Source organism: Hippopotamus amphibius, chromosome 9 (genome assembly GCF_030028045.1).
Source record: "Hippopotamus amphibius kiboko isolate mHipAmp2 chromosome 9, mHipAmp2.hap2, whole genome shotgun sequence".
Classification (NCBI taxonomy): domain Eukaryota; kingdom Metazoa; phylum Chordata; class Mammalia; order Artiodactyla; family Hippopotamidae; genus Hippopotamus; species Hippopotamus amphibius.
Window position 1 is genome coordinate 37,625,613 of NC_080194.1, and position 25,912 is coordinate 37,651,524.

Genomic DNA, 25,912 nt, shown 5'->3' on the forward strand with positions numbered 1-25,912 from the left:
GCCGCCTGATGGGCGGAGAGAAGAGGAGGGCGGCCTAAGGGAGGAGCCAACGTGGCGTGGGCGGGGCGAGTCTCGAGGCGTGTGACGTCACCCCTGGAGTGCGCGTAACGTGAACGGAAGCGGAAGCGGCTCTGTTCGCCGCCTCTCCCACCGGCCTGATGAGCTGCAGCGGCTCCGGCGCGGACCCCGAGGCGGCGCCGGCCTCCGCCGCCTCGGCTCCGGGCCCGGCGCCCGCGGTCTCGGCCCCCGCCGCGCTGCCCGCCGGCACCGCTGCGGAGAACAAGGCCAGCCCCGCGGGGACAGCTGGGGGGCCTGGGACTGGAGCCGCGGCAGGGGGCACGGGAGCCGTGGCGGCGCGGGCCGGGGAGCCGGCCGAGCGGCGCGGGGCGGGTGAGGGCCGGGACGGGTGAGGGCGAGGGCCACGCCTCGGGCTGGGCCCAGCGGCGGGTGAGGGCAGAGGGTTAAGGCAGACCTCACTGGGCCCCCGCGCCTCCCACCACCATGTCTCAGTTTCCTGGTTCTCCTCCAGCTCCGGTGACGGCGGGCGGCGCAGCGCCCCCGGAGGGGGCCATGTCTAACGGGGTTTACGTGCTGCCGAGCGCAGCCAACGGAGACGTGAAGCCGGTGGTGTCCAGCACGCCTCTGGTGGACTTCCTGATGCAGCTGGAGGATTACACGCCTACGGTGGGCTTCCCGCCTGAACTGGTCCGCTGTCATGCCAGATTCTGCCACACCACCTGGATTTGCAGCGTCCTCTTTGTTTACCCCCCTACCAGCTCTTGTGATTTATCCCTTCTGCCCACCCAAACTGGGAGTTTCCTGATAGCCAGGCCTGCCCTCTATTTCCCTTACCCTCCCACTCAGCGCTGCAGTACGCAGGGCTAACACTGACAGTCGTCTAATTGATTTCTCAGATCCCCGATGCAGTGACTGGTTACTACCTGAACCGTGCTGGCTTTGAGGCCTCGGACCCACGCATGTGAGTAAACTCTGGGCAAGTTAGAGCCTTGGGTGCTTGTGTGGAGTTTGATGTCTGTCTCCTTCTCATACCATTTTTTTCTCTCTAGAATTCGGCTCATCTCCCTAGCTGCCCAGAAATTCATCTCAGATATTGCCAACGATGCCCTACAGCACTGCAAAATGAAGGGCACAGCCTCTGGCAGCTCCCGAAGCAAGAGCAAGGTGTGAGGGGAGGCTCATTGAATCAGTAATTACCTCCTACAGCAGCAGAGGCTTAAATTATCCTGAAATCTTTTTGAGGGAAACGGCCTTTAGGGGAGGTGAAAGACCTACTCAGGGTCACCCACCTGGGATTGAAATCTGGAATTCCTGTGTTCAGCTGGTGCTCTTCCCTCTTCCCTCAGGACCGCAAGTACACTCTAACCATGGAGGACTTGACCCCTGCCCTCAGCGAGTATGGCATCAATGTGAAGAAGCCGCACTACTTCACCTGAGCCACCCAGTCTAAATGTACTTGTCTGTCCCCTTGTCCCCACACCAGCCTGTTTTCATAATAAACTTTATTGTGACAGGCAGGGCTGATCCCTCCCATGCTGGGAGACACCATGTGGCAAGTGACAAAGCTTTGAGCCCATTCCCTTTTGGGGCCACAGTGTAGGGATGGGGGCAGGGGATGGGCCCCCTGGCTGGGGTAGTACCATGACTAGAGGCAGGGGAGGCAGCCAGAGGCCTGCTGCTTTGGGGAGGTGCACTCCCCTAACCGTGTCCTGACACCTCGAGTTTAGACAAGGACTGTCCAGCCCTACTTGTCCTGCATCTTCTCCAGGATAGGTACAATCATGTCAAACTTGGGCCGCTTAGCAGGGTCTTCATTCATGCAGATCTTCATGAGTTTACATACATGTGGGGAAATGCCTGGCGGGATGGTAGGCCGAAGGCCTTCCAGTGCCACCTACAAACACAAGGAAAAACACGGTGGGTCTCAGAATTCGAGTCTTACGTGGGGAGAGGCTTCTAGCTCTCAGGACAGGATATTTGAGCAAATGTGGGAAGAGCCCAGCCCCACTACAATTATTGTCACTACCACCACCACTCCTCCAACACAAGTATATTCAGTTATGCTCTCACCTTCATTCCGATTTCCATGTTGGAGAGGTCAGCAAAGGGTACCTCCCGTGTCACTAGTTCCCACAGAAGCACCGCAAAACTCCACATATCTGCTGAGCGTCTGTTTGTGTCTTCAGGCTTCTTTTGCAGAGCTGGAGGGACAGGACTTATCTTTCCAGCTGCCTATCCTGTCTCTGCTCCCTTCCATTACTACTGAGCTGCCCCTCCTCTGCCTCCCAACATAATACCCTCACTCACCTTCAGGGGCCACCCAGGCAGGTGCATACATGCGCCCAGGGCACTGGAAGGAGAACTTGACGTCGGCCATACTGATTCGAGCAGTCATGTCCTCATCAATCTGAGGAAGAAGACAGTTGTGTGGAAGGAGGTAAGTCTTATTCTAAACAAGGAAAGGGCTTCTGGGGTCTGGGCTAGGAGTGAAGTTGTAACCTCACCATTACACTACGACTGTTGAGTGCATGTCGTGGGATGAGAGGCTCTAGTGTGTGTAGGAAGGCCATGCCCCTTGCCATGTCTAATGCAAACTTCACAGCCTGGCTCTGGTCCACAACGAAATCTAGGAGGAGACGAGTTAAATAGTTTGGAGAGGCTCATGCGTCTCTCCCCTCCCCCCGCCACAATGAGATTTGGCATCCCCTACTCACTGGTGCCTTCGTGTAGCACGTTGTACAGGGATCCATATGGCATCCAGTGTGTGATGAGCGTGGGGTGAGGAGCAGGTGGAGACTGACAGGCACCTAGCACTGGGAGCACATTCGGGTGTGAGAAAATCCTGGAAGAGGAAGAGAATGTCCCTGGCTGAGACCTGGCATAAAAGATCTCCCTCTGGGTGCTGGGCAGCATTCCTTGGAACCAAGGCCTCTAGTTTAGGCTTTGCCCCACCTGAGCCGGGGACACTCCTCATTGAAGTCCCTACTCTTCCTTGTACTCCAGTCTCGAACCTTCAGCATCTTCACGACGATGTCATTCCCCTGCCAGCGGCCCTTCCATAGCTGAGGGACAGATAAGGGTTAGAAGGCTTTAACTAAGGGCACTGCTTTCTTGCCTACTAACTGGAGGAAAAACTTAAAACAGGTGCAGAGCAGGTAATAGGAACGGGGTGGGGGTGGGGGGACATGAAGGGCAGGGGTCACCTCTCCAGAGTGATTCTCGTTGAGCTTCGCCAGGAAGTTGAGCTGTTTGAAGTCAATGCCGGAGTGTTTGTTCAGAGTCCCGTTTCCTGAGAGTGTGGGCAGGTCAGGTACCCAGCTTCCCTCTAACCCAGGCCTAGGAGCCCAGGATTATCCTGTCACCACCCCTCCCCTCACAACTGACTCACGGGGCCGAGTGCGGGTAGTCCCCTTCCAGAATGTGTCCTTGTATGGAATACGGTTCAGATTCTGGCCCATCTTCTCTGCCCGTTCTAGGGAAGAAAGACAACAGTCTTGGCCTCAGCTGTTGCGTGGTGGGAGGAGATAGGCTGGGACAAGACAAGAACGGACGAACGGTGGGTGGGGACAGACCTCGGAGAAGTTCTCTCAGGGGTGCCTTGGCTTTGTCCACAGGCATCTCTCCATACTTGTTACAGATGCTAACAAGGGCCCCATTGGCCACGAGGTCCTGGAATTAAAAGGTGGCTGTGATAAGGCAGACACAATCAACTATGAATGCAGATGCAGTACAAACCCTGTGAATGTCACACACTGGGAGTACTCATAGGATGGGTTGAGGGTTCCAGAATCTCCCACTCAAGCTCAGACTTTGCTTCCCACCCATCCCAGTGCTCAGAGCCTGAGTACTCACCTCCGCCACCTGATCTTGGCCCCAAAAACAGGCATAGTGCAGGGGCACGTTCCCATGCTCATTCACTGCATTGATGTCAGCTTTGTACTGCAGCAGCTGGTCCCCATGTCCAAACAGAAAGAGGCAGAAGGTACAGTCAGTCCCAAATGAGAGGTGTGTGTTGAGGCATGCAAGGAGGGAGAAAAGTACGTGCACTTTCTACAGTATGTTGTAGTGTCTGTGACTGACTTCCAGGTATGTATGTCAAGTAAATGACAGAGGCAGAGGTTCATACATACCTTCTGTACAATATCACGGTGCCCATGACTGGCTGCCAGGTGCAGGGGGGTGTCATCCCCACGGTTCATCACGTTGATTCTTGCCCCCCGCATGATCAGCATCTCAACCACAGCAGATCGGCCTTCTCGGCAGGCCCAGTGCAAGGGGGAGAAGCCATGATCGTCCCTTTGAGGAAGGGATAATGGTCAGTGATCTGGAGCTGGGATGGGGGCAAAGGCTTTGATACAAGAAAATCTGATCACCACTCTGCATACTCTCCCTGGGAAGCCTTACCTCTAGGACTTTGATTCTCATTCATGCCAGCAACTCCCAAAGCTGTCCAATTGAGACCTTCCCCTGAGCTTCAAACCCAACCAACCACCACCTGAAATCCCAACAAATCCATATGATTCACTGTCTTCATCACCATCTCCCACTAGCCTTTCTTCCCTGGCATGCCCTATCTCATTAAATGCTGACATTCTTCATCTGGTTTCCTCTGCACCCCTTTTGCAACTTCTGTTGGTTCTTTCTGTTTTCCACCATGTCTTGTACATCCCCCTACTACCCTGGATTGTAAAAATCTGTTAGTGGGCTGCCTTGTCTATTAGACTGTAAGCTTGAGAGAAAGGACTGACAGCAGCTGTTCAGTGTATGTTAATGGGAAGGAGTGGTAGCTTTGAGATGGAAAGCTGCAGCTCATGGGAGAGGGAGCAAGCTTACTGATTGGTTCTGATACTGAAATTAAGATCTAAAAAGGGAATGGAATTAAAAGATGGTTTGGAAGGGTTTATAATGAAAAGGAGAAATGCTTTTGATAAGTCATTCATGTTGAGGCAGATACCAACACATAAGACAGGATTCCTCTACTCAAGCACTCCTGGGCACAGAGAAGAAAATGAGAATGGCTTCTTTAGAAAGAAAGCTGTACCTGACTTTTTCCTTTTCCCAGGAACTTGTATTTTATAAAGTAAAAGAAATGTACAAAAAACCAAAAACAAAAAAAATAATTGGGTGGAAGCTAGGCCTGTCTGACAGCCTGGGGCCATAAAAGGAAATTCCCTCCAGTCCCGGGCTGCAGATCCAAGGGGCGGAGCAGGGGGGTGGCCCGTGGTCTGGGCCGGCAGCCTCCGGATGCCTTAGTGCTGCGGTCACTTCCCGTGTGGGGGCTCTAGGCGGGGCCTGGAGTGGATCAGGGGTACGGCCACTGTAGGCCACCCAGATGTTTCCACAGCCAATGTGGGTGGTGGGCGTGGCCTTTAATTTACTTCCCTCCACAGCTGCCCTCATCTGCTCACAATGATAGGCAAAAGCTTTCCTGGGAGGTGGGTATTCCCCTCCCTCTTCCTAAAGCAATCACCACCCCCTGCTTATCAGTCAGTTTTGCATCCTGACTCTAATTTGTGCCCCAGCTTATCAGCCTCTGACAGTCTGTAGCCCCAGAGCAGGCCAGAGCCTGAGAGCAAAACTATGGGCACAAGGGTTCTGCCCACTGTCAGGCTGCCCACCTCAGAGCCTGAACTTTAATCCCTAAGAGGCCAGCAGGAAATTCACCCTCACTTTATATCCAGCATATAGCCAATTGGGCCCCCAAAGCGTATCCACTCAAACCAGCACCAATTTCACTAATGCCACCCCTTCACCTTTTGGCAGCTAAGTCTTCCTAGATGCCAGGATCACTGGACAACATCACCTAACCCTTTGTAACCCCACCAACAATATAGTAACTGTGCTCGCTGTCTTCATCAGAGCACCCTTTGAAGAATTATATGAAAAATGTTGAGTGACTGCGAATTATGGAGAAATAGTGTAGATCCTCGTGGGAACCCATAAAGCCTGGATGAAGGTGACAGATGATCCTTACCTCTCAAACCTAAAAACTAAATTTTCCCAACCTTAAAAAATAAAATTTTAAAATTAAAATCCACCATCCTGAGTCAACATCACTACTGCTTTTCTTGTCCTCCTGTCTCAGCCAACCTTAAAGAATTTGTCTACATTCACTTTCTCTACCTCCCATTCAACTTGCCACAAGGCCGGTGCCCTGAAGGCAAGCATTATGTCTGATTCTGGATCTCTAGCACCCAGCACAGGAGGTGTTCAGTATAGTCTGGTTTCTTCACCTGTTTTCCTCTGAAATAGCCCTCACCAAGATAATCACATATATAATTAATTGTAAAGTCAGTGGTTACTTTAAAGTGCTCAAGTTCTTTGATCTCTCAGCAGCCTACAGTACTGTTGACCACTCCCCTTTCGTTGAAAGATTCACTTCTCTAAGCCTTACTGGCATATTTTCCTGTTTCTGCTTCAATAGTTGCTCCTTTTTGGTCTTGTAGGTTTCTCATCCCCTCTGTTTCACACCCACCTCTTCAGGTGCCATGTACATGCTAATATCTCCCAAATACCTGTCTCCAAGTCAGATCTCTCTCCTGAAATCCAACAGCCTACTCAACGTTTCCACTTCACTGTATTGTCACTTTAACATGTCCAAAGTGGAACTCATCACCCTTTAGTCTTGTCCATCTCAATAAAGGGAACCACCATCTACCCAAGTGCCCAAGCCAGAACTCTGGTCATCATATTTGACCTTTCTCACTTCCACATGAAGTCTCACCAATTCTTTATTCTAAAGATTTCAGGAATTTGATCACCTTTTTTCTTTTTTACCTGCCCCAATTCTAGTCCAAGCCATCACCACTTCTGGGATGGACCAGGCAGTTGCCTCTCTTCATATCACCACCTGCTCTTCACAAAGCATCCAAGATGACACTTAACAAATGGGCAATCTCATCATATCATTACACACTTTAAATACTTGCTCTTGGAATACATTATTATAGCCTACATATTCTCGCATGATCTGGCTGACCCTTGCAGACCTTTCCAATCTTATCTCCTGTTGTTCTCCACTTGTACCCAGTGTTTCAGCTCACAGAAGCCCACAGAGGTGTTCTATCCTCTAGCCATATGTAACTCGGGACAGTTTTCAGGCACTCTGCTGGGTGTCTTGCCCCCCAGCTTTTGCCCATGCAGTTCACTGAGGCTAGACAAGGTCTCTGCAACCTCTGCCTGTGAAATTCTTATTCAGTCAAGATTCAGCTCAAACAACAGCTTCCTGTGTGAGGACCCTCTGCCCCTGACAGGCTGTACTTAGTCCTCATCACACGGGACGGGAAAGTCAGCAGCCCGCACCAGCTGTGAGCACCCCACATCGCAGAGAGGAGCATGTCTTTGCTCTTCCTCTCACCCACCAGCCCTCTCAGCTCACCCCTGGTTGAGGTCGTTCTCCGTGTTGTCCAGCCACAGGCGGACGGCAACCGCGTTGCCCTCCCGGCACTGAGTGAAAATGTCGTCCATGGCAGGGTCCCGGCACGGAGTCCCCTAGACTGGGGAAGCGTGGGGGCTGCAGAAAGATCCAGGGAAGGGGGGTGAGCCCCAAGCTTTGCCCCCTACAGGAGAGAAGTGTTTTTGTGTTGGGGTGGGCGTCTGGACGCTGCGCCCCCGGCTACTGGAGGTCTAGGAAGGAGTTAGGGGGGCAGCGGGATGATCCCGGACTGTGTCCCCCGGGCGCAAAGGAAAGGCGGGTCGGGTGAAGTAGAGGGTGATTAAGAGGTAGTATCTCCCAAAGGGATGTCAGAGAGCAAGCACGGAGACCCGACCCGCGAACAGAGCTGGGGGAGGGGGCAGTTTAGGCGCCCTATAACCTGGGGGAGGCGGTCGGAGGTCCTTCCCGGGGGTGGCCCTCGTTTCCGACTCGGAACGGAGTAGGCGGAGTGAGGGGTGACCGCCTGGTAGAACTCGAGCCTTGGGGAGGGGGCACGGGTGCTCCCACACTCACCGGGACTCGGCCTGGAGGCGCCTTCTCCGGGGAACTCCCGTCCGGCCGCGCCCGCCGCCCGGCCCCGCCCCTGGCCCTCTCCGGCCGGCGCGGGCCTCCTTCCCCCAGCCCTCCAGCCCGCCTTCCTTGCCCTTCTAGCCCAGCAGTGTCTAAACTCGATGGTTCTCGGCGCCGCTCCGGCTACTCTAGCCGCGTTAGCTTTTACTCTTTGGTTTCCGGCCCTGTGCTTGGCGGCTCCGGGTGCTCGGATTCCTGGAGACGCTCTCTGCACGTGGAGAGGCGTGTGGCCCCCAAGACCTCGCCCGCCCCAGCCACATGTTCGAGGAGCCGGAGTGGGCCGAGGAGGCCCCGGTAGTCGCGGACCTCGGGTCTGTAGCCTTACGGCCTCGGCCCACGCCAGCCTCGCAAATCAAGGTGAGTGGCCCCGCAGGGGCACTCGGAACGGACCCTACTGGATCCCAGCGCTGGGGTGCGCCGCGTGTGTATCAGCGGGAGGGGGGCGCCGGCGGCCACCTGAAGATCCCAGGACTCCCGAAAGAAAGTGACGTTGGAACTGAGAGAGAATTGGTGAATAGAAGTTAGTGAAGCAAAGAGGGCTTCTGGGAAGGAAAAGCAGTTGTAGACACTCTGGCGTAAGAGAGCATATCCTGCTAGGGTCACACACACGAAATAATATGTGTAGTTGGAACGTACAGGGTGAGAGGGGGTGCCGTAGAAACTGGAGAGCTAGATGAGAAGTTTTGCATACATTAAAGGTAGAGAGAAGCCAATGGAGTGTTTTAGCAGGGGAATGATTTCTTCAGATTTGCGTTTCCAAAAGGTCATTGGCTGCTGTGTGAAGATTGGAGAGCAAGAGTGAATGACAATGAAGGGCTGTCAGTAGTACCTTTCAAAGGGATGTGGTGCTGAGGCAGTGCTGAGAACCTCCAAGAAGTGCCTGGCCTAGGACCGCCCAGTAGGACTTCAACCCAGAATGGCCTCCCAGACAATAGACCTTCTTTAAGCCTTTGCCGCTGTGAGGGCTGCTGCACTTGCTCAGGCTCTTTCTACCCTTAAGTCAGCCTCCAACATGGAATCTGTGAGCTTTATTCCCTCCTCTTCAACCCCTCAACCAATTGTTGTAGTCCCTGCCACTGGCCTCTGTCTACAGCTTGTCTGTTTCAGTTTTTCTCTACACTTCAACTGGAAGCACTTTTAATACACACACATGTGACCTGTTACTCTTGTTTGCAGAAACCTTCCTACCTTTTATAAAAAGCTATTAGCTAGAGCTAGAAACCTGAGAATGAGGGTTGGAACTGCTGGTTGCTGGCCTTGGTCCTGTAGCTTGTGGCCTTATCACATTTTTCTGGGGAACCCCGTTGCCTTATCTGCACGATGAAGAGAGTGGGGTGGGTGATTTCTTTGCCCTCTAGCCTCCCAAAGGTTGGGATGGTGACTTGAAAGTTCTTCAAGGTCTGGCAGTTTTTGTGACAAGCTATTAAGTTGACTGGGAATAATCCAGATGTCTCTAACCGGCATCTGAATGAGGTCCCGGTCTCTTCCTTCTTATTCTCCAGGCCCCATTCATTCTCCTCGCCTTTGCTGTCATCCCTTGTTTTCCCCCAGGGCTCCAAGCATCACCAGCTCTTGGCTACATTACGAGCCCTGGAGGCAGCATCTCTTCCCCAGCAGCCCCCTAGTCTGCCTGGCAGCGACTCTGAGGAGGAGGAGGAGGTGGTGGAAAGGAAGAAGAAACGCCCAAAAAAGGCCTTGTTTGCCAGTGCTTCTACTGAAGTAGAGGAGAAAAGGAAGAAGAAATGTCCAAAACAGGGCCCACCTAGCAGTGACTCCAAGGAAGAGAAAGTGGAAAGGAAGAAGTACCACGAAGGAGCTCTTCTGGGCAGTGACTCTGCTGAAGAAGAGACAAGAAAGAGGAAATGCCAGAAACAGGCCCCTTCAAATCCTGCCCAGCCTCTGGGCAGTGTTGACCAAACAGGTATTAATGTATGTGGGACAGGGAGGGGGGATCAGCTGATCCTACAGGTGACAGGGGCTATCTGCCACCACTGGGTTTGGGGTTAGGAAATAAGAAGTACTTTCATCCAGGCCACTCTCTGTCTCAGACTTGCTAAGCCTCTGCATTCAGGGATCTTGCCCCAAATATGCCCTCCCATCTCTCTCCATGCAGGTTCCAAACCTTGGAATTCTAGTCCTACCAGGCCAAGCCCTGAGACCCCTTCCTCTAATCCTCCCCATACCCTGAGTCGCAAGCAGTGGCGGAACCGGCAGAAGAACAAGCGTAGACAGAAAAACAAGTTTCGGCCGCCTCAGCCACCAGCACAGGCCCCGGCCCCAGCCCCAGCTGCCACAGAGGAGTCAGAGGTGCCTCCTGCCCCCATTCCAGGCAGCCATGGAGCCCGGGCGGAGGCTCTGCGAGCCCGCATGGCCCAGCGCCTGGATGGTGCCCGGTTCCGCTACCTCAATGAACAGCTGTACTCAGGGCCGAGCAGTGCTGCACAGCGCCTCTTCCAGGAAGACCCTGAGGCCTTTCTTCTCTACCACCGTGGCTTCCAGAACCAAGTCAAGAAGTGGCCACTGCAGCCGGTGGACCGCATTGCCAGGGATCTTCGCCAGCAGTGAGTGGGCTTTGGGCACTGTTAGAAGCGAGGTGTGTCAGTCAAGGGCTCAGACCAGACCAGTGAGCTCTTCTTCCCTTACGCTCCCAGACCTGCATCCCTGGTGGTGGCTGACTTTGGCTGTGGGGACTGCCGCCTGGCTTCAAGCATCCGGAACCCTGTGTACTGCTTTGACTTGGCCTCTCTGGACCCCCGGGTCACTGTGTGTGACATGGCCCAGGTAAACCCCTCTTTCCTTCCAAGTATCTGGCCCGTGCTCTAGGCCCAAACTCCATGTGCTAATCTCTAGCACGCCCTCCCTGCCCCGCATCCTTGCGTCCATCCCTAGCATTCAGTGTCGGCTTTCTCCTCCCCATAATGTGTGCTTCATACAACACTCTCACTCTCCACAGGTGCCTTTAGAGGATGAATCTGTAGATGTGGCTGTGTTCTGCCTTTCACTGATGGGAACCAACATCAGAGACTTCCTAGAGGAGGCGAATCGAGTGCTGAAGCCAGGGTAGGAGCTCCAGGACACAGATGCATGTATATGTGTATATGTGTGTGTCTGTGCATTTAGCTGAAACTTTCCATCCTTTTCAGGGGTCTCCTGAAAGTGGCTGAGGTCAGCAGCCGCTTTGAAGATGTTCGGACCTTTCTGGGGTCTGTCACCAAACTGGGCTTCAAGGTCATCTCCAAGGTGAGGGCCCCAAGAAGTCTGTCCCTGTTTTTGTCACATGTGTGGTCCTTTGGGGGTAATGATGCTGTTCAGGAAGGAGGTCACAGTCAGACACAGACATTTGCTCCTTGAAGGCATGACTCATGGGAGAGCCCCGGGAAGCTTTCTGAGCAGGGGTGGGACGTAGACAGAGATGGTTTGAGAAGCTGGTGTGAGGATTTAGAGCTCACTGGGTCTTTTCTGCCCCTAGGACCTGACCAACAGCCACTTCTTCTTGTTTGACTTTCAAAAGACTGGGCCCCCTCGGGTAGGACCCAAGGCTCAACTCTCAGGCCTGAAGCTTCAACCTTGTCTCTACAAGCGCAGGTGACCTCTGGACCTCCCCTTGAAAGGGGAGGCAAGTCTTGAACTCAGGCTCAGTACTCTGAAGACTGTATCCAGCCAGGCTGTGACCCTTACTCCATCCCAGGAACAAAATGTAATGAAACCCCTGGTTCATCCCTGCTCTAATGAAGGCTTCTTGGTTCCAGGAAGCATAAAGTCTTTTGAGCAAGCTAGAGAATAAGGACTTTATTGTGAGAACACAGGAGTATCTGGGAATTATGGATCCCCTCAGCGTCATGGAAACCACATGGTTTGGAATTCAAGGCATCTCTGGGTTTGGCTCCTCTTTCCATCTCTCAGGAGCCACATGGGCGTTCTGTTCTAGCATCTCCACTCTTCTCTATCCTGATTTTCCTGTCTGCGCACCAGCTCCTTCTGTTCACCCATAGCTTCTGCAGCTTTGGTCTGCCCAGGCCATCAAGGCCTTAGGCAGGCATTGCTTCTTGGCTCTGAGGCAGCTGTAGCCCACCAACCTCCTGGCTGAGCATATCAGTCTGGGCTTCTAGGTCAGGATGTTTGATTGTTCCAGCACTGAACGCTTCTTTCCCCTGATCCTCATCTCCTTCTTTGGAGCTATATGGCCCAAACTACTCCTAGCATCTAAAAAATTTTCCCGTAGGGCCCTGTTGTGTGTCTAGCTGAGAGCACAGACTTTGGAATTGAGTAGGCCTGCCACTGATTACTGAGAGCCTTTTAATCTTTGAATGTCATATTACTCTTTTGGAAAATGGTAGGATTCCTGTCTCATGGGATTGTTGTGTGGGTTAATGAGGAAATCTGTAGCCAGAGCTGGGTGCATAGGAGGTACTCAATAAACTGTAGCTGTGGCTGTTGTGTGTTGTGTTATTGTTTTCTAAAGCCCTTCCTTAGGCAGGGTTAGGGGTTGAAGAGTAAAGAATGGATATATTGACTGAGGAAGACTTCGGGAGAGCTCAAGATAGGCTTTTCAACAGGCTTATTTTATAGGATTTTTAGAGATTCTTGACGGATTGTGAGCTATTCTTGGAGGAGGGGGGTTGCGGGAGCTGGGTCTCTTCACAAATCACAAAGGATTGATGCTATTTGGGCTGGGATTGGTCTGTTCATTGGCAGAAGGGTCTGTCGATTGTTTCTGCCTTGTCGTGGGCCCAGATCAGCACGTCCTAGGAAAGCTATGGGCAGGGAAGGCTAGTGCTGGGAGAAGATGAACTGGTATAATAGGTCCTTGGCCTCTTCTAGAAGGCATCTGCCATGGACCCAGGTATAAAGATACAGCCTGTTTGACCTATTTCAAAGAATAAGAACTGAGAGTGACCACTGGGACACAGGTTCTAGGGCTCTGAGCCAGTTGGGTGCCTCCATTAAGGTGGGTGTTTTGAGGCAGGCTGTGTAGGCCAGAGGGCATGTTTGGAGGCTGGGCTGTGAACCACCCACACATACTGCTCAGTACCTTTGCATGTGCTGCTCTCTGCTGAATACCCATCTGACTGGCAAAGTGTTACTCATCCTCCCAAATAGCCTAGTTGTTTCCTACTCCATTACTCCCAAAGCAGAACTAACTTCTTCATCTGCACTCTCAAAGCACTACTTGAAGTGTGCAGCTTCAGCATTTAAATACTGTGCAGCGATTGCTCTGTGCGTTAGGCCGCGGTCTTCTCAACCCATATTTATCTTTGTATTCCCAGAGCTGGTCACTTGAGAGCCATCTAAGGAGGTGATAAGGATGACAGCATCCCGCTGAGTGGGGCCAATGAGAAGCAGGGGTGTTGCAGGAACCCAGGTTCAGGCACACCTAGTGACTATGGAAGGAGTAGGCGGTCAGGAGGACTTCAGTCGGTAGAACTGGTGGGACATTGAGGCTTGGTGAGAGAAAGGAATCTGAAGCAAGTCTTGGGTTTCTGGCTTGAGCAACTGGGTTGGCTGGTGATGCCATTCAAAAGGTTGGGGTTTTGGTACCTAGGTGTCCATTTGGAAGGGGGACAGAAACTCAGCAGCCAGAGGAGGTCGTTCAAGTCATAGGAATGGATAAGATGTCCAGAGTAAGACAGTGAGGAGAGAAAATGGCTTGGAATAGAACTCTCAGGAGCATTTAATGGATGAGTAAGGGAAAATGAACCAGTAAAGGTGACAAGAAGAGAAGGTGGGGCCAGAGATGGAGGAGTAAAACCAGGAGAGTGGATGTCTTAATGTGGAAGGAATGGGGAGGTTGTCGGCTGTCAGATGCTGTTGAAAGGTCTATTAAGGTGAAAGAGAGGTCAGATGGCAGCAGGGAGAGGATTGCTACGTAATGTTGAGGGCCTGGGGTTTAAATTTATAGTGATATTATTCATAAATGTATAGTTATGTCAGTCAGCCCAGTGGTGTGGTTATCTCTGCCTACTCAGGAATCTAGGTGTAGCTGTGAGTGAGTACTAAGGGATCATCCAGAGTTGGAACCTTGCCACACTATTGAAATGAAATCGAGCAAAGGAATTTCAGACAGTTTGCAAGTAAGTGATTGCTATGCTGGACCATGGAATTTTGTAGAACAGGTGAGTGGAGTGAAGACAGGAGTAGGTTGTTGCATTGGGGGTAACTGAACAACTAACCTGGGAGAATGGGAGACTGTGCTCAGAAACTGGAATGCCTGAATAATTCATATTGGAAGCAGAGTGGTTCCAGGCAATTGCCAAGTTTAGAGTGTAGTTATAGGGGTGAGTGCCTGATAGGCATGCACGGGAGGTTGCCTGAAGATTGGTTAATGCATGGAGGGCTTAGATGTTGGGAGGGGTTCTACATAGACTTTGAAGTTCTCCAGTATTATGGTAGAAATTAGCATGGGACAGGGACTTCCCTCATGGTCCAGTGGTTAAGACTCTGCTCCCAGTGTAGGGGGCCTGGGTTTGATCCCTGGTCAGGGAAGTAGATCTTGCATGCCTCAACTAAGAGCCCGCATGCTGCAACTAAAAATCCTGCATGCTGTAGCTAAAGATCCTGCATGCTGCAACTAAGACCCAGCACAGCCAAATAAATAAATTAAAAAAAAAGAAAGAAAGAAATTAGCATGGAACAGGTGCCAACCCTTGGAAGGGGGCAGATCCAGCAGATCTGTAGACAAAGAGTAGGAGAGGCGGGAATTTCGAAAGGACAGAGGGTTCACATAGCCTACTAGAGAGACTTCCATTTTGGGGGTGATGTGAGGCTGGTGAGTGGAGCTGGCTGTTACGCAGCCAAGACAAAATAACCCTAAAAGTTCTCTCCAACTTGTTGGGGATTACTGGGGAGTAAACTGTTGCTGCAGTTCCATGGGATAGGAACCTCCTGGGATAACAGGGAGGCAAGTCATAAAGTCTAAGGGATGTTTTGGAGTAGCAGGGCATCTGTCTCACTGTAGGACACACATCACCTTTTCATAGCTCCATATCTCTGTTTCCCAAGTGTTATTTATATTCCTAGATCTTGATTAATTTTCCCTGTTTTGTTATGGTGCTCAGCAGGACAGCTGGGGTCTGCCTTCCTCGCTCTTTTACTTTCCTCCCTTACTTAAAATTTGGATTCTTTCTTTGCCTGTTCTGGCTCCAGCCATCTGAATAAACATCTTTCTGGGTTTCACTCAGGCCCCCGGCTCCCCCTAACTCAGCCCAGCCTCCACCTGTGTTTCTATCAGTTCTGAAAGCAGGACTTTCCTGAGTCTGGGTCCTTCCTGCTCCATCCTCAGCTTCAGGACAAGCTCTTGTTCAAGTCCATTCCTGGGCTTCAGTGTGTAATATTGAGAGCTTAGACTGAAAAGAGAACAATATTTCCTTAAGAAATAACAGCATGCCAGCTGCTTAAGGAACAATAAGATCAGTTTAAGGAACAATTTGAGAACAGAGTGAAGGAGTGGCAGTTGTAGCAAGAAGGAAACAGGAGTGGGAAATAGTCTAATTGGAGACTCCACTGGGAGCATTTGGGAGCTTGAAGTATTTATTCCTAAAGCCAAGAAATTGGTGAACTTGGAGTCTTAACTCCTGCCCTAGTAATTCAGAGGGCAGGCAGAGGCTCACTAACTGTTTCACTGGTGGAGCCAGGGGTGTGCCGCTGCTTTTGCAATGGCCTCTGTTCCCAGAATTTGCCATGGCAAGCCATGCATGAGTGTATCCTGTGCACCTTGCCGGAGAGGGAAGCGTCGGTTGGTTTTGAGTCCTGTCCGGACTTGAAGTAGGACCGGACTTGAAGAGGCAAGGAAACCTCAGCACAGAGAAGCTAGGAGTGTGCCATGTGGGCTGAGGAGGGATTCGCAGAAGACAGCCCAGAATAAAGCTGCACCCACCAGGGTCAAGGGGACTGCAGGAAAGGGACAGAAAGATGCCCCCTTTAAATATCTGCCAGGCCCACGGGACACAGAAACATCTTGCCTGTGTGTCAAGCAAGAACTTTTTTATCCTCTTCTTTCTCTGCAGTTGGGTCCAGAGCAGTCAGCCGCTATTAAGTGGAGAGGAGGTGAGAAGAGCAGAGAGCATACAGATCATTCTTCCCTTCCCCAGTGCAGGCTCCTTGACTTAAGTGGGGCAGAGCTGGGAGGTGAAAATACTGACAGTTAAAGCTACAAATAGGTGCAGATTATTTATTGTTACATAGGATTAGACTTTGTAATCACTTGAGATTGAGTTTGTATCTTAAAGTGACCCTAAGACGTCTATGAACAAAGAATGAGCTGAAAAGTCACAAGCTTGCTGCAGCTTCTCTCTAAATGAAAAAGGGTTAGAGGGGTGGTGGGAGACTAGAATAAAGTTGGGTTTGGATAGCAGTCTGTGCTCATGCTTCCTCAGCATCCCTTCTAGAGGTTTATTGCCCCTGCAGTCATTGGTGTGCTCCAGATTTTGTTCTTGTAACACAGTCCTAAGGGAACACAGTTCCCAAAGAAACATGATCTTGGCAGAGACACAGCTCAGCTCCAGTCACTCAGCCACTTACGTAATTGCACAAAGCCCTTTACAGATTTTCACAGAGACCTCTAATTAGGTCGTCCTGCATCCCCGGTGACTTCCCAGGCTGGCCACTCATTCTAGGATATTCAACTACTGCAGTAACCACCTTACTGGTCCAATTGCTTCCACTCCTTTCCCCAGAGCAATTAATTTTCCACAAAAAGTGAGCTTTTTAAGATGTAAATCAGATATGTCACTTCTCTGCTTAAAATCCTTCAATGGATTTGCACTGCTCTGAGAACAAAAGACAGATTCCTTCCCAGGCCCTATGTGATCTTGCCCAGGCCTCCCTCTCCAACTGCACCTTAACCTACTCCCACATGAAAACGCCAGCCGTGCAGGCTTTCTTTTCATTCCTCAAACGTTCCAAGCTGTTCCTACTTCTGGGTTGTTACATTTGCTATTCCATCTTCCCAGGATACTTTTCTCTGGTGAGTTCATTTTCATCTTCCAGATCTTCACATCAGCATCACCTTTTCTTCTGTGGAAACAACAGGCTAGATGCTCACCAAAATGTCCTTTCCCTGGACAGACAGTTAAATTACATTTCCCAGCTCCTTGCATCAAGGTGGGGCTGTGTGCATAGTCCTCCCCAGGGGAAAGTGCGTAGAAGTGATGTTTCCCTACCAGACCAGAGCAGTTAAAGAGTGGATGAGCCTTCTCCGTATTCTCCACCACCTCCTCTGCCTTCCAGGGTGACCTTGAAACACATGTTTTGAAGATGGAATCAGAGCATAGAAGAAGTGTGGATATTTGAGTCCCTGCTTAGAGGAGAATTGCTTGACCAAGAACATCCACATTGGCTTTGACCAAAGAATAACCTCTATTGCATTAATTTAGTGAGTTTGGGTAATGTTACAGCAGTTAGCATTAAATACCCTGGCTAATGTATCTTCTCTGGACATCCTGTCCACCTTATTCTTGATCACAAAACCCTTTTTGTTTCCTTCGGGTTGCTTCAGACATTTAACTGTCTTACCAGATGCCAGTCAACACTTCCCCCCTGTTCTATGAGTGTACTCCTAACTGGGGAAAAAATACTCACATGAGGAAGTTGAGGTACTGATTTTATCAGTGTAGCAGTTACATTTTGATTTTGACCAAGGAAGGAAGGAAGGGAGAAAAGAAAGAAAGAAAGAAGGAAAGAAATAAAGAGAGAGAGAGAAAGAAAAGAAAGAGAGAGAGAAAGAAAGAAAAGAAAGAAAATCCTCCTTAAATAAATTAGATGTTTCTTCTCATTAAACTGCAAACCTGATGGTTGTTGGCATTGATTCAGGAATTCAAGGACGTGAGCAGTTAGGTCTGTGTGATTCTCTTGATTCTCATGGTCACGAGGCGGAGACACCCTACTTACTATCACCCTTCGCAGGAGTCTTGCAGGTTGCCACAGCCCCTATCTTTTTGGCCTTACTTCAAGGGTCCGTCTACGTTGTTAATACCCTGGTGTAAATATGTTCCATTATTTCCTATAACATGGCTGAGGCCAATCTGAAATATTAACATTTTACATATGTTTGTCTCCCCTGCCCCTTCCCATATCTCAGTGGCCTATCAGCAGCTCATCCAGTTCAAAGCTGTTCTCCCTCCAGCTCAGTGGGGTGGGGAACCCTTCACAGTCTGTTTCTTCACTCATTCTTTACCTCCTCTGTCACTTTGAGGATTGGGATGAGGGAGGGCATATTAGAGGCAAAAAGGCTATACTTTGGTTTAGTTTAGCTTCATCAGTGTGTTCTACTAAGACAGGCATTTAAATGTTGGCTCAGGGTGTGAGGTATTGGGGTTCTTTGGGGGCACCCCATGAGGACCTGTGCATTAACTGGCTTTGGTTCCCTCCTTATGGTACTCAGCCCACACTCCCCCTCAGCTCCTCAGCTCCTGACCCTGACAGCGTATCCACAGCCTCCTAGTGCTAAAGGCCCTCACCCTGGTGGGCAGCCCTCCTGGGAGAGGTCCCAACAAACACCTGAAGAGTGGTTACCTTTCTGAGAGCTCCCAGGAAGCTCATGCATGTTTGTCCTGCCACACAGCAGAAGTGCAGACCAGCCAGCAGCTGACTCCTTGCCCCTTGCCCTGCGCCAGCGAGCCTGACTCTGACCTCTCCATGTCTCCCTCTGTGTGGCTCCAAACCCTCTCAAGTGATTCAGGTTACTTTCTCCCAAGAAGCCTCTGCCCCAGGCTCCACCCCAGTGACCACATGGAGCTGGGTCTATAAGTTTCTAAGTGAAGCAAGCCTCTCGCTAGAGCATGTAACGCCAAATGAATATAAGGTCTCTCCCTCTCATGGGAACACGGAATGACTATAAGCAGTTCTGTTGGAGCCCTCCTCACTTAATTTAGGATGGCAGGAACAGCACTGCTTCTTTGCCTTTCAGGGAGAAGTTCTCTCTGTTCCTAAAAATTCCCATCAATGAAGCTTGCATTTCTAACTTCATGTACAATAGGGATGTTGGTGGGCTCTGAGTAAGCTTTATTATCTTGGAGGAAATCCTATGTAGATATAGCTAGCACCTTTATTTAGCATCCTCTTACTTGTGCAAGTATTCTTGTAAAATGTGGATTATTCTTGTGTGTGTGCTGTATTATAGAGTATTGTCAGCAAATCTTGTCTTATTTCTTACTTTTTTTCCTTCACTCAGCTGTGTTTTTATATCCGTTGATGTATCAATCAGGGCCCAGGCAGGAAAACAGAAACCACACTAAGTGTTTCAAATAGAGGGCATTTAATGCAGAGAATTGATTACAAGTGATAGAGGCTGAGTCAAAAGAAGGTGCTTGATGTAATTAAAAATTAAGAACTGGAGAAATCAGATAATGCCCCAAGGCCCGGGAAAACAAAAGGGAAGAAGGGATGTGATTACCAGAAACAAGGAGCTCAGAGAGGGGGCCCCTTTGACTGGTCAGTACTCAGACCTTTGTCGGGGAGGCTCCATCCACATATCTGGTGCTTGGACTTCTGAGGAAGGAGATGGCCTTGAGGGTGGGGGAGCAAGGCCTGACTGTTCTCTGAGTGCCAAGCGGGGAGCTGACCTGCTGCTCATGTCGCAGAAGTGTAGCAAGGCTGCTGCTGAGTGCACAAGAAGCTAGTAGCCAGAGCCAACTGTGCAGCTGAAGTAATGTGACAGCAACTGGGAAACAGCAATGGAGACCCTCCCCCATGTTTCACTTTCAGTTTCCCTTTATGGCATTCCCTTGGCAGAACCTAAGGGAACCACCTAGCAGTGGATTCTGGGAAATACACTTTGCAGAGTCACAGCTGCAGCAGTACGACTCCAGATTTTGTGTGTATGTGGGGCTTGAGAGGGAGGTGTGCTGCAGAGGGAGATACGGAGAGTGTAGGAGCCAAAAGAAAATAGGTAAATAACCAGTATATTCCATGTAGCTGCTCATACATCTAGATTGTTGCTTCTGTCAGCTGTGAAGTATTTCATAATATGCATCCACCATATTAAATGTTACCCATTGGCCTGGTTGCCTCAAATTCTTTGCCATTTGGAGAAATTCAAATCCTTGCAGCTAGGGTTCTGAGTACAAAATAAGTTCCCCCCATTAGATGCACTCATTTGAGATTTGGGAGGGAAGGCTGCTTGGCTGAAGGCAGGGTTAGCTGTTGGGCTTTCTGCAGCAGTGTTCCCCGTTGAAGCCGAGGACAAAATAAGGATGCCTACTGTAGTGGCTAAAGTTCAGCATATTCTGGAAGTTCAGTAGGTAAAACAGATCTCCTCTGCACAAATTTGGCCTTAATAAAATGGTTAAGGAGAAAAATTATTGGAACGATATCAATAAGTTTCTCAGAGAACTAATGGAAAGTCCAGAGAGTGAGGCTTACAGAACAGACAGGAACCAAGGGAGGATGAACAACTGCGAAAACTAAGGTCAACTTCGAGTCTGGTTAGGATGGCACTGCTGGCACCATTGCTACTTGACTTTTCTCTCGCTCTTGTTGGTACATAGATTGATGCTGAGAATTGTGTTAATCCTCCTCTAAGTTCATGGCACTGTGTTAGGATTGGTTCATGAAAGGCCCCTCTCCTGTTCTTTGTTATTTTGTTTGTTTTCTTTATTCCTGATCCATACTTCTGTTCCTCTTATACCCCCACCATGTGTTTGTTGTGTGCTCCTGGACACCTGTGTATGTTTGGCAAAATAGATGGTGGCTTTGATATATGTATGCTGTGGCAGAGACTTGCCAGCTCTTCCTAGCACCCATTTTCTTCTTCCTGGGAAATTAGCTGGACTCTTTCCCAGCTTCCCTTATTCTTTTTTTTTTCCCCCATGTCTTTATTGGAGTATAATTGCTTTACACTGTTGTGCCAGTTTCTGCTGTACAACAAAGTGAATCAGCTGTATTTATACATATATCCCCATATCCCCTCCCTCTTGAACCTCTCTCCCACCCTCCCTTGCCCACCCCTCTAGGTCATCACCAAGCATAGAGTTGATCTCCCTGTGCTCTGCAGCAGCTTCCCACTAGCCATCTGTTTTACATTGGGTAGTGTATAGATGTCAATGCTACTCTCCCACTACGTTTCATCCTCTACTTCCCCCCACCCCGTGTCCTCAAGTCCACTCTCTGCGTCTTTATTCTTGCCCTGCCACTGGGTTCATCAGTACCATTTTTTAGATTCCATATATATGCGTTAGCATACGGTGTTTGTTTTTCTCTTTCTGGGTCCCTTATTCTCAAGCGTGGCCATGTGATTGAATCTGGCAAGTTGGATGGTAGTGGAACTGAGGTGTGCTGCTTCTATGACTTGGGTCCTTAAATTTTCCTATGCACAGTCCCCCATGTTATTTCCACCTTGGCCTTTGAGCATACGACCTTGAAAGCTACACATTGAAGATGATGGAGCCAAACGATGGAAGGAGCCTGAACATCACTTAGAGGAGAGCCACCCATCAATTAGGAACATCTGTTTTGGATTTCACGTGAGTCAGAAATAAATCTCCGTCTATTTGAGCCATTATACACTTGGTTGGTTGTTACAGTGACTAGTAATCTTTTTTTAAATCCCTTTTGATTGAACACATCAGAAAAGTAAACAGAAATGTTAAGCCTAATGCTTTATCACAAGGCCAATACCCTAGACTAAGAAACAGAATGCCATCAACACCCAAAAACCTCTTTTATGTCACCTCCCAACTTTCTTTTCTCGATTTCACAGTTACCATCGTCCTGACTTTCATGACATTGATTTCCTTGCTTTTCTTTTTAGTCTTACCAGTTGAGCCTCCATACCTAAATTGTATATACAGTCGTGTATAATTGTATATATTTCCATGTGTCTGGCTTCTTTCACTCAACATTAGGTTTATGGGATTCATCCATGTGTTGAGTGCAGCTGGATTTCATTCATTTTTATTTCTGCAGAAATATCCCATTCTATGAAGAAACCACAGTTTATTGATTGATCCAGCTGTTGGTGTACATTTGAGTTATATATCAATCAGAATGGGCTGGATCATGCTGCAGGAAATAAGAACCCAAAATATTAATGGTTTAACCCCACCAAAGATAATTCTTTACTATTGCTGTAGGTTGGCAGGGATGCTGTTGCTAGTCACCAGGGTACTCAAGCTAGTGAAACTCCATTGCAATACATGCTTCCATAATCACTAGGCGAGAAAAGGAAACGAAACAGGTCACCCCCTGGCACCAAAAGGTTCAGCCCAGAAGCAACACATGTCCTTTTTGCCCCTGTTTAATTGGCCAAAACAAGTCTCATTGCCCTATATAGCTCCATAGATGGTAAGAAGGTACAAGCCTACCGTGTACCCAGAAGGAAGAGGAACAGAATGTGAACTGCCTAGTGACTGGTTTGTGGTTCCTACAAACAATGTTGCTGTGAGCCATCTTGCAAATGCCTCTTGTGCATGTGCACATGTTTCTGTTGGAAATATAACTAGAAGTAAAACTGGTCATGAAATATGTATATCCTCAACTGTAATAGTTAATGCTAGACTGTTTACAAATTTTTCAGTTTATACTCCCTTCACCAGGTAAATGAGTGTTCACTTAATCAATATGAGAATTCACTTTATTCCATATCTTTGCTATCTGGCATCGTCCCCCTGTTCCAGTGTATGTGTTGTGTTATGTCCTTTGGTTTAACTTTTCATTTCCCTGATTACTAATGGGATCGACCTTTTCGTGGGTCTACTGGCTGATTGAAAATCCTCTTCTATCAAGTGCCTGTTGAAGTCTCTTGCCCATTTTGTCTAATGGATTGTCTTTTCTGTGTTGATTTTTGTAGTTTCATATATGTGTGTGTGTTGGTTATATGCACTACATATATTTTCTCCCATTCTGTGGTTTACTTTTTCACTCTCTTAATAGGTGTTTATGGATGAACAGAAGTTTAATGTAACCTAGCTTATCAATTGTTCGTGGTTAATGCTGTGTGTGCCTATTTAAAGAATCATTTCTACCCCAAAATGATGAAATATCTTGCTAAATTATCTTCTGGAAGTGTTAGTGTGAAAAGTATTCTTTTTCATAGTTCTATAACCCGTGTGCAACTGATTTTTCTGTGTGGTTAGAATAGGAGCCAAGTTTAATTTCCATCTAGATATCCAATTAATACAAAACTGTTCATTGAAAAAAAATTTTTCCTGTTGCTGTCTACCTTTCTGTATTTTTCTACATATGTGCAAGTTTGTTTCTGGGCATCCTAACCTGTTCCTTCGTCTATACATCTATCTTCACAGCAGTCCTAACTGTTTTAACTACAATAGCTTTCTAATCAGTCTTAGTATGTGGTACGGCAAGTCCCACATGTTGTTCATCTCCAGGACTATTGTTGGACCTTTGCACCTCCATGATTGTCAAGTTCCCCAAACACCCTGATAGGATTTTCTTATTCTGGATCAGTTTGGGGTGAATTGATATAATACTGAGGCTTCCAAATCTGTGGTCTGTGTGCGCCATTTCATTAATTGCTGTCAATAATATTTTATAGATTTATGTGCAAAGTTCTTCTTGCACATCTTTTGTTAGATTTATTCCGAGGCATTTACTGTTTCTTTTTTAAGTGTCTTGCAGATGGGATCTTTAGAAATTTCATTTTCTGCTTGCTTGTATATAGAAATACAACCAATTTTTGTGTGTTGACCATGGAGCAGCACCCTTGCTAAATGTAAATAACCTTACTAACTCTAATAATTTATCTGTATTCTTTCATTTTCTAAATATATTATACTCATATCATCTCTGAACATCATATCAGTTTATTTCATCCTTTTTTTGGTCACTTTTTAAAAAAAATAAATTTATTTATTTATTTATTTATTCATTGACTCCATTGGCTCTCTGTTGCTGTGTGTGGGCTTTCTCTAGTTGCGGCGAGTCGGGGCTACTCTTCATTGCAGTGCTCAGGCTTCTCATTTTGGTGGCTTCTCTTGTTGTGAGCTCGGGCTCTAGGCACGTCAGCTTCAGTAGTTGTGGCATGAGGGCTCAATAGTTGTGGCTCACAAGCTCTAGAGCACAGGCTCAGTAGTTGTGGCACATGGGCTCAGTTGCTCTGTGGGATGTGGGATCTTCCCAGCCCAGGGATTGAACCCGTGTCCCCTGTATCGGCATTCTTAACCACTGTGCCACCAGGGAAGCCCTATTTCATCCTTTCTAATTCTATCATTTATTCTTATCCCTCCTGTGCTCCACTGGTCGGGAGATCCATCACTATGTTCAAGAAAAGTGATGTTGGTGGAAGTCTGATTCATTCTCAGACCTGAAGGAAAAGCTTTCAGTATTTCATTGAGTGTATATTTGAAATGAGATTCTGATTAATGGTTGTCAGATCAATAATGTGCTCCACTTGCTATTACTTGTGTCATGAATTGGGTTTTGAATTTTGTCAAATGCTCCTTCTGAATTGAGATGATCATATATTTTTAAAAATTCTGTCAGTGTAGCAGGTAAAAGATATGTTTTGATATGTGAAATCAACCTTGAGTTTTTGGAATAAAATCAGCTTAGTTGATTATATCCTTTTTTATATTGATGAAATCAGTTTAACAACATTTTGTATAGGACTTTTTAATCTGTGCTTATGAGTGAATGTTAAGTGATATCTTCCTATAAATCTTTCTTTCCCACTCAACACAGTGCTTTTAAGTTTTCTTCACATTGTTATATGTACCTATAACTCGCTTTAACCTTTTCAGATGCTCTAAGGGCTTCCCATCTCACTCATAATATAGCCCAGAGTTCTTAGTATAACTGAAAAAGCCCTTGTATTATCTGGATTCTAGTTATCTCCTAACACTCACCCCCTTTATGCACACCTTTCCAGCCATACTGTCCACTTTTCTATTTGTTGAATATTCTAGGCATGCCCCTGCCTCACGGCCATTGTACTATTTCATCTACCTGGAATATTATTTTCACAGATGTCTTTATAGCCTACTTCCACTCTGTATTCGGGTCTCTGTTCAAATGTCAATGTATCAGATAATCCATCTCTCTAGCCAATACTTTAAAAAAAATTTTTTTTTTTAAGTCAATACTTTCTACTGCCTTACCACGTTTAGTGTTTCTTCAAGGAACTTATCACCAGCTTTTAAATTACATATTTATTTGTTTATATAGTTATTGTGTATTTCCCCATACTAGAATGTAAATTCCAAGAGAGTGGGGACTTAGCTGTTTTATTTAATACTGTATCTCTGAGATCTAGTACATACTTGCATCTGACATCTGTTTAGTGTTCCAACACGTATTTGTTTAGAACATTTAACATAGCCATTCATCTAAAGACATTTAGATTATCCAAGTCCTTGTGACTACAAAAAATTATCCAGGATTATCCAAGTCTCTGTGACTACAGAGAAATAAATATTCTCTTATAAATGTATACAGTGTATATATGAGTCTTGGTTCCAGATTTCAAGTTAATTTGTCAAGCCAGTTATCTCACAATTAACAACTATAAAATCTGAACAAAATACAAACATAAAACAACTATTTGAAGGCCCTGGAAAGAGAACAAAAGCAGGTAGAAGGCAGAGGAGAATTTACCCATGAAAGACTTTAGCTGCAATGGGTAAGAATTGTGATTTTTGTGGTCTTTCTCTCTGAAGGTTGTCCTTCCCCACCCCACTTTCCAGCCCCACCCAATCCTGCAGAAAACTACAGCCTTACTCACTCAAAACAGCAGAGGACAGAGTTCAAGGCTGGTAAAAATGCTGGAAATTTAAGAGCAGAAATCCTGGAAGAGAGAGAGTGGTATAAAGGGTGAAATCAAAATATGGACAAACTCAGGCCAAATCTTTGGATGAATACTAAATTACACACGCACAGGGGAGACTCATGGGAACCTAGCAAAAATAACTGGCAGAATCCAGTGAGGAGTCTAACTTTGAA

At 48.0% G+C, this 25,912-nt stretch overlaps 3 protein-coding genes across 7 annotated transcripts; 2 read left to right on the plus strand and 1 right to left on the minus strand.

The window, feature by feature from the left end:
* Window positions 1–124: 124 nt before the first annotated feature.
* On the plus strand, window positions 125–1,535 carry TAF10 (TATA-box binding protein associated factor 10). The gene is made up of 5 exons (XM_057748585.1): window positions 125–390; window positions 530–684; window positions 915–979; window positions 1,068–1,182; window positions 1,365–1,535. The coding sequence occupies exons 1-5, from the start codon at window positions 159–161 to the stop codon at window positions 1,452–1,454; spliced, it is 657 nt and encodes a 218-aa protein (XP_057604568.1). The 5' UTR covers window positions 125–158; the 3' UTR covers window positions 1,455–1,535.
* ILK (integrin linked kinase) lies at window positions 1,504–8,087 on the minus strand. 3 transcript variants are annotated; one of them, XM_057748583.1, is made up of 13 exons: window positions 7,967–8,087; window positions 7,397–7,577; window positions 4,149–4,314; window positions 3,871–3,966; window positions 3,591–3,687; window positions 3,407–3,490; window positions 3,222–3,307; window positions 2,971–3,080; window positions 2,733–2,860; window positions 2,523–2,644; window positions 2,326–2,425; window positions 2,089–2,219; window positions 1,504–1,912 (listed from the first exon to the last, which is right to left on the minus strand). In XM_057748583.1, exons 2-13 carry the CDS (start codon window positions 7,483–7,485, stop codon window positions 1,763–1,765), a joined length of 1,359 nt encoding a protein of 452 aa, XP_057604566.1. In that variant the 5' UTR covers window positions 7,486–7,577; window positions 7,967–8,087; the 3' UTR covers window positions 1,504–1,762. The 3 variants fall into 3 exon arrangements, with proteins under 3 accessions (XP_057604566.1, XP_057604565.1, XP_057604567.1); XM_057748582.1 differs by having other exon boundaries at window positions 7,397–7,531; window positions 7,967–8,081; XM_057748584.1 differs by having other exon boundaries at window positions 7,397–7,531; window positions 7,833–7,970.
* Window positions 8,088–8,089: 2 nt separating this feature from the next.
* On the plus strand, window positions 8,090–25,345 carry RRP8 (ribosomal RNA processing 8). Of its 3 annotated transcripts, none has more exons than XM_057748580.1 (7): window positions 8,090–8,380; window positions 9,575–9,944; window positions 10,137–10,584; window positions 10,675–10,804; window positions 10,977–11,083; window positions 11,167–11,263; window positions 21,334–25,345. In XM_057748580.1, the coding sequence occupies exons 1-7, from the start codon at window positions 8,282–8,284 to the stop codon at window positions 21,376–21,378; spliced, it is 1,296 nt and encodes a 431-aa protein (XP_057604563.1). In that variant the 5' UTR covers window positions 8,090–8,281; the 3' UTR covers window positions 21,379–25,345. The 3 variants fall into 3 exon arrangements, with proteins under 3 accessions (XP_057604563.1, XP_057604564.1, XP_057604561.1); XM_057748581.1 differs by having other exon boundaries at window positions 8,091–8,380; window positions 10,353–10,584; window positions 11,493–25,345; XM_057748578.1 differs by having other exon boundaries at window positions 8,164–8,380; window positions 11,493–25,345.
* Window positions 25,346–25,912: the final 567 nt, after the last annotated feature.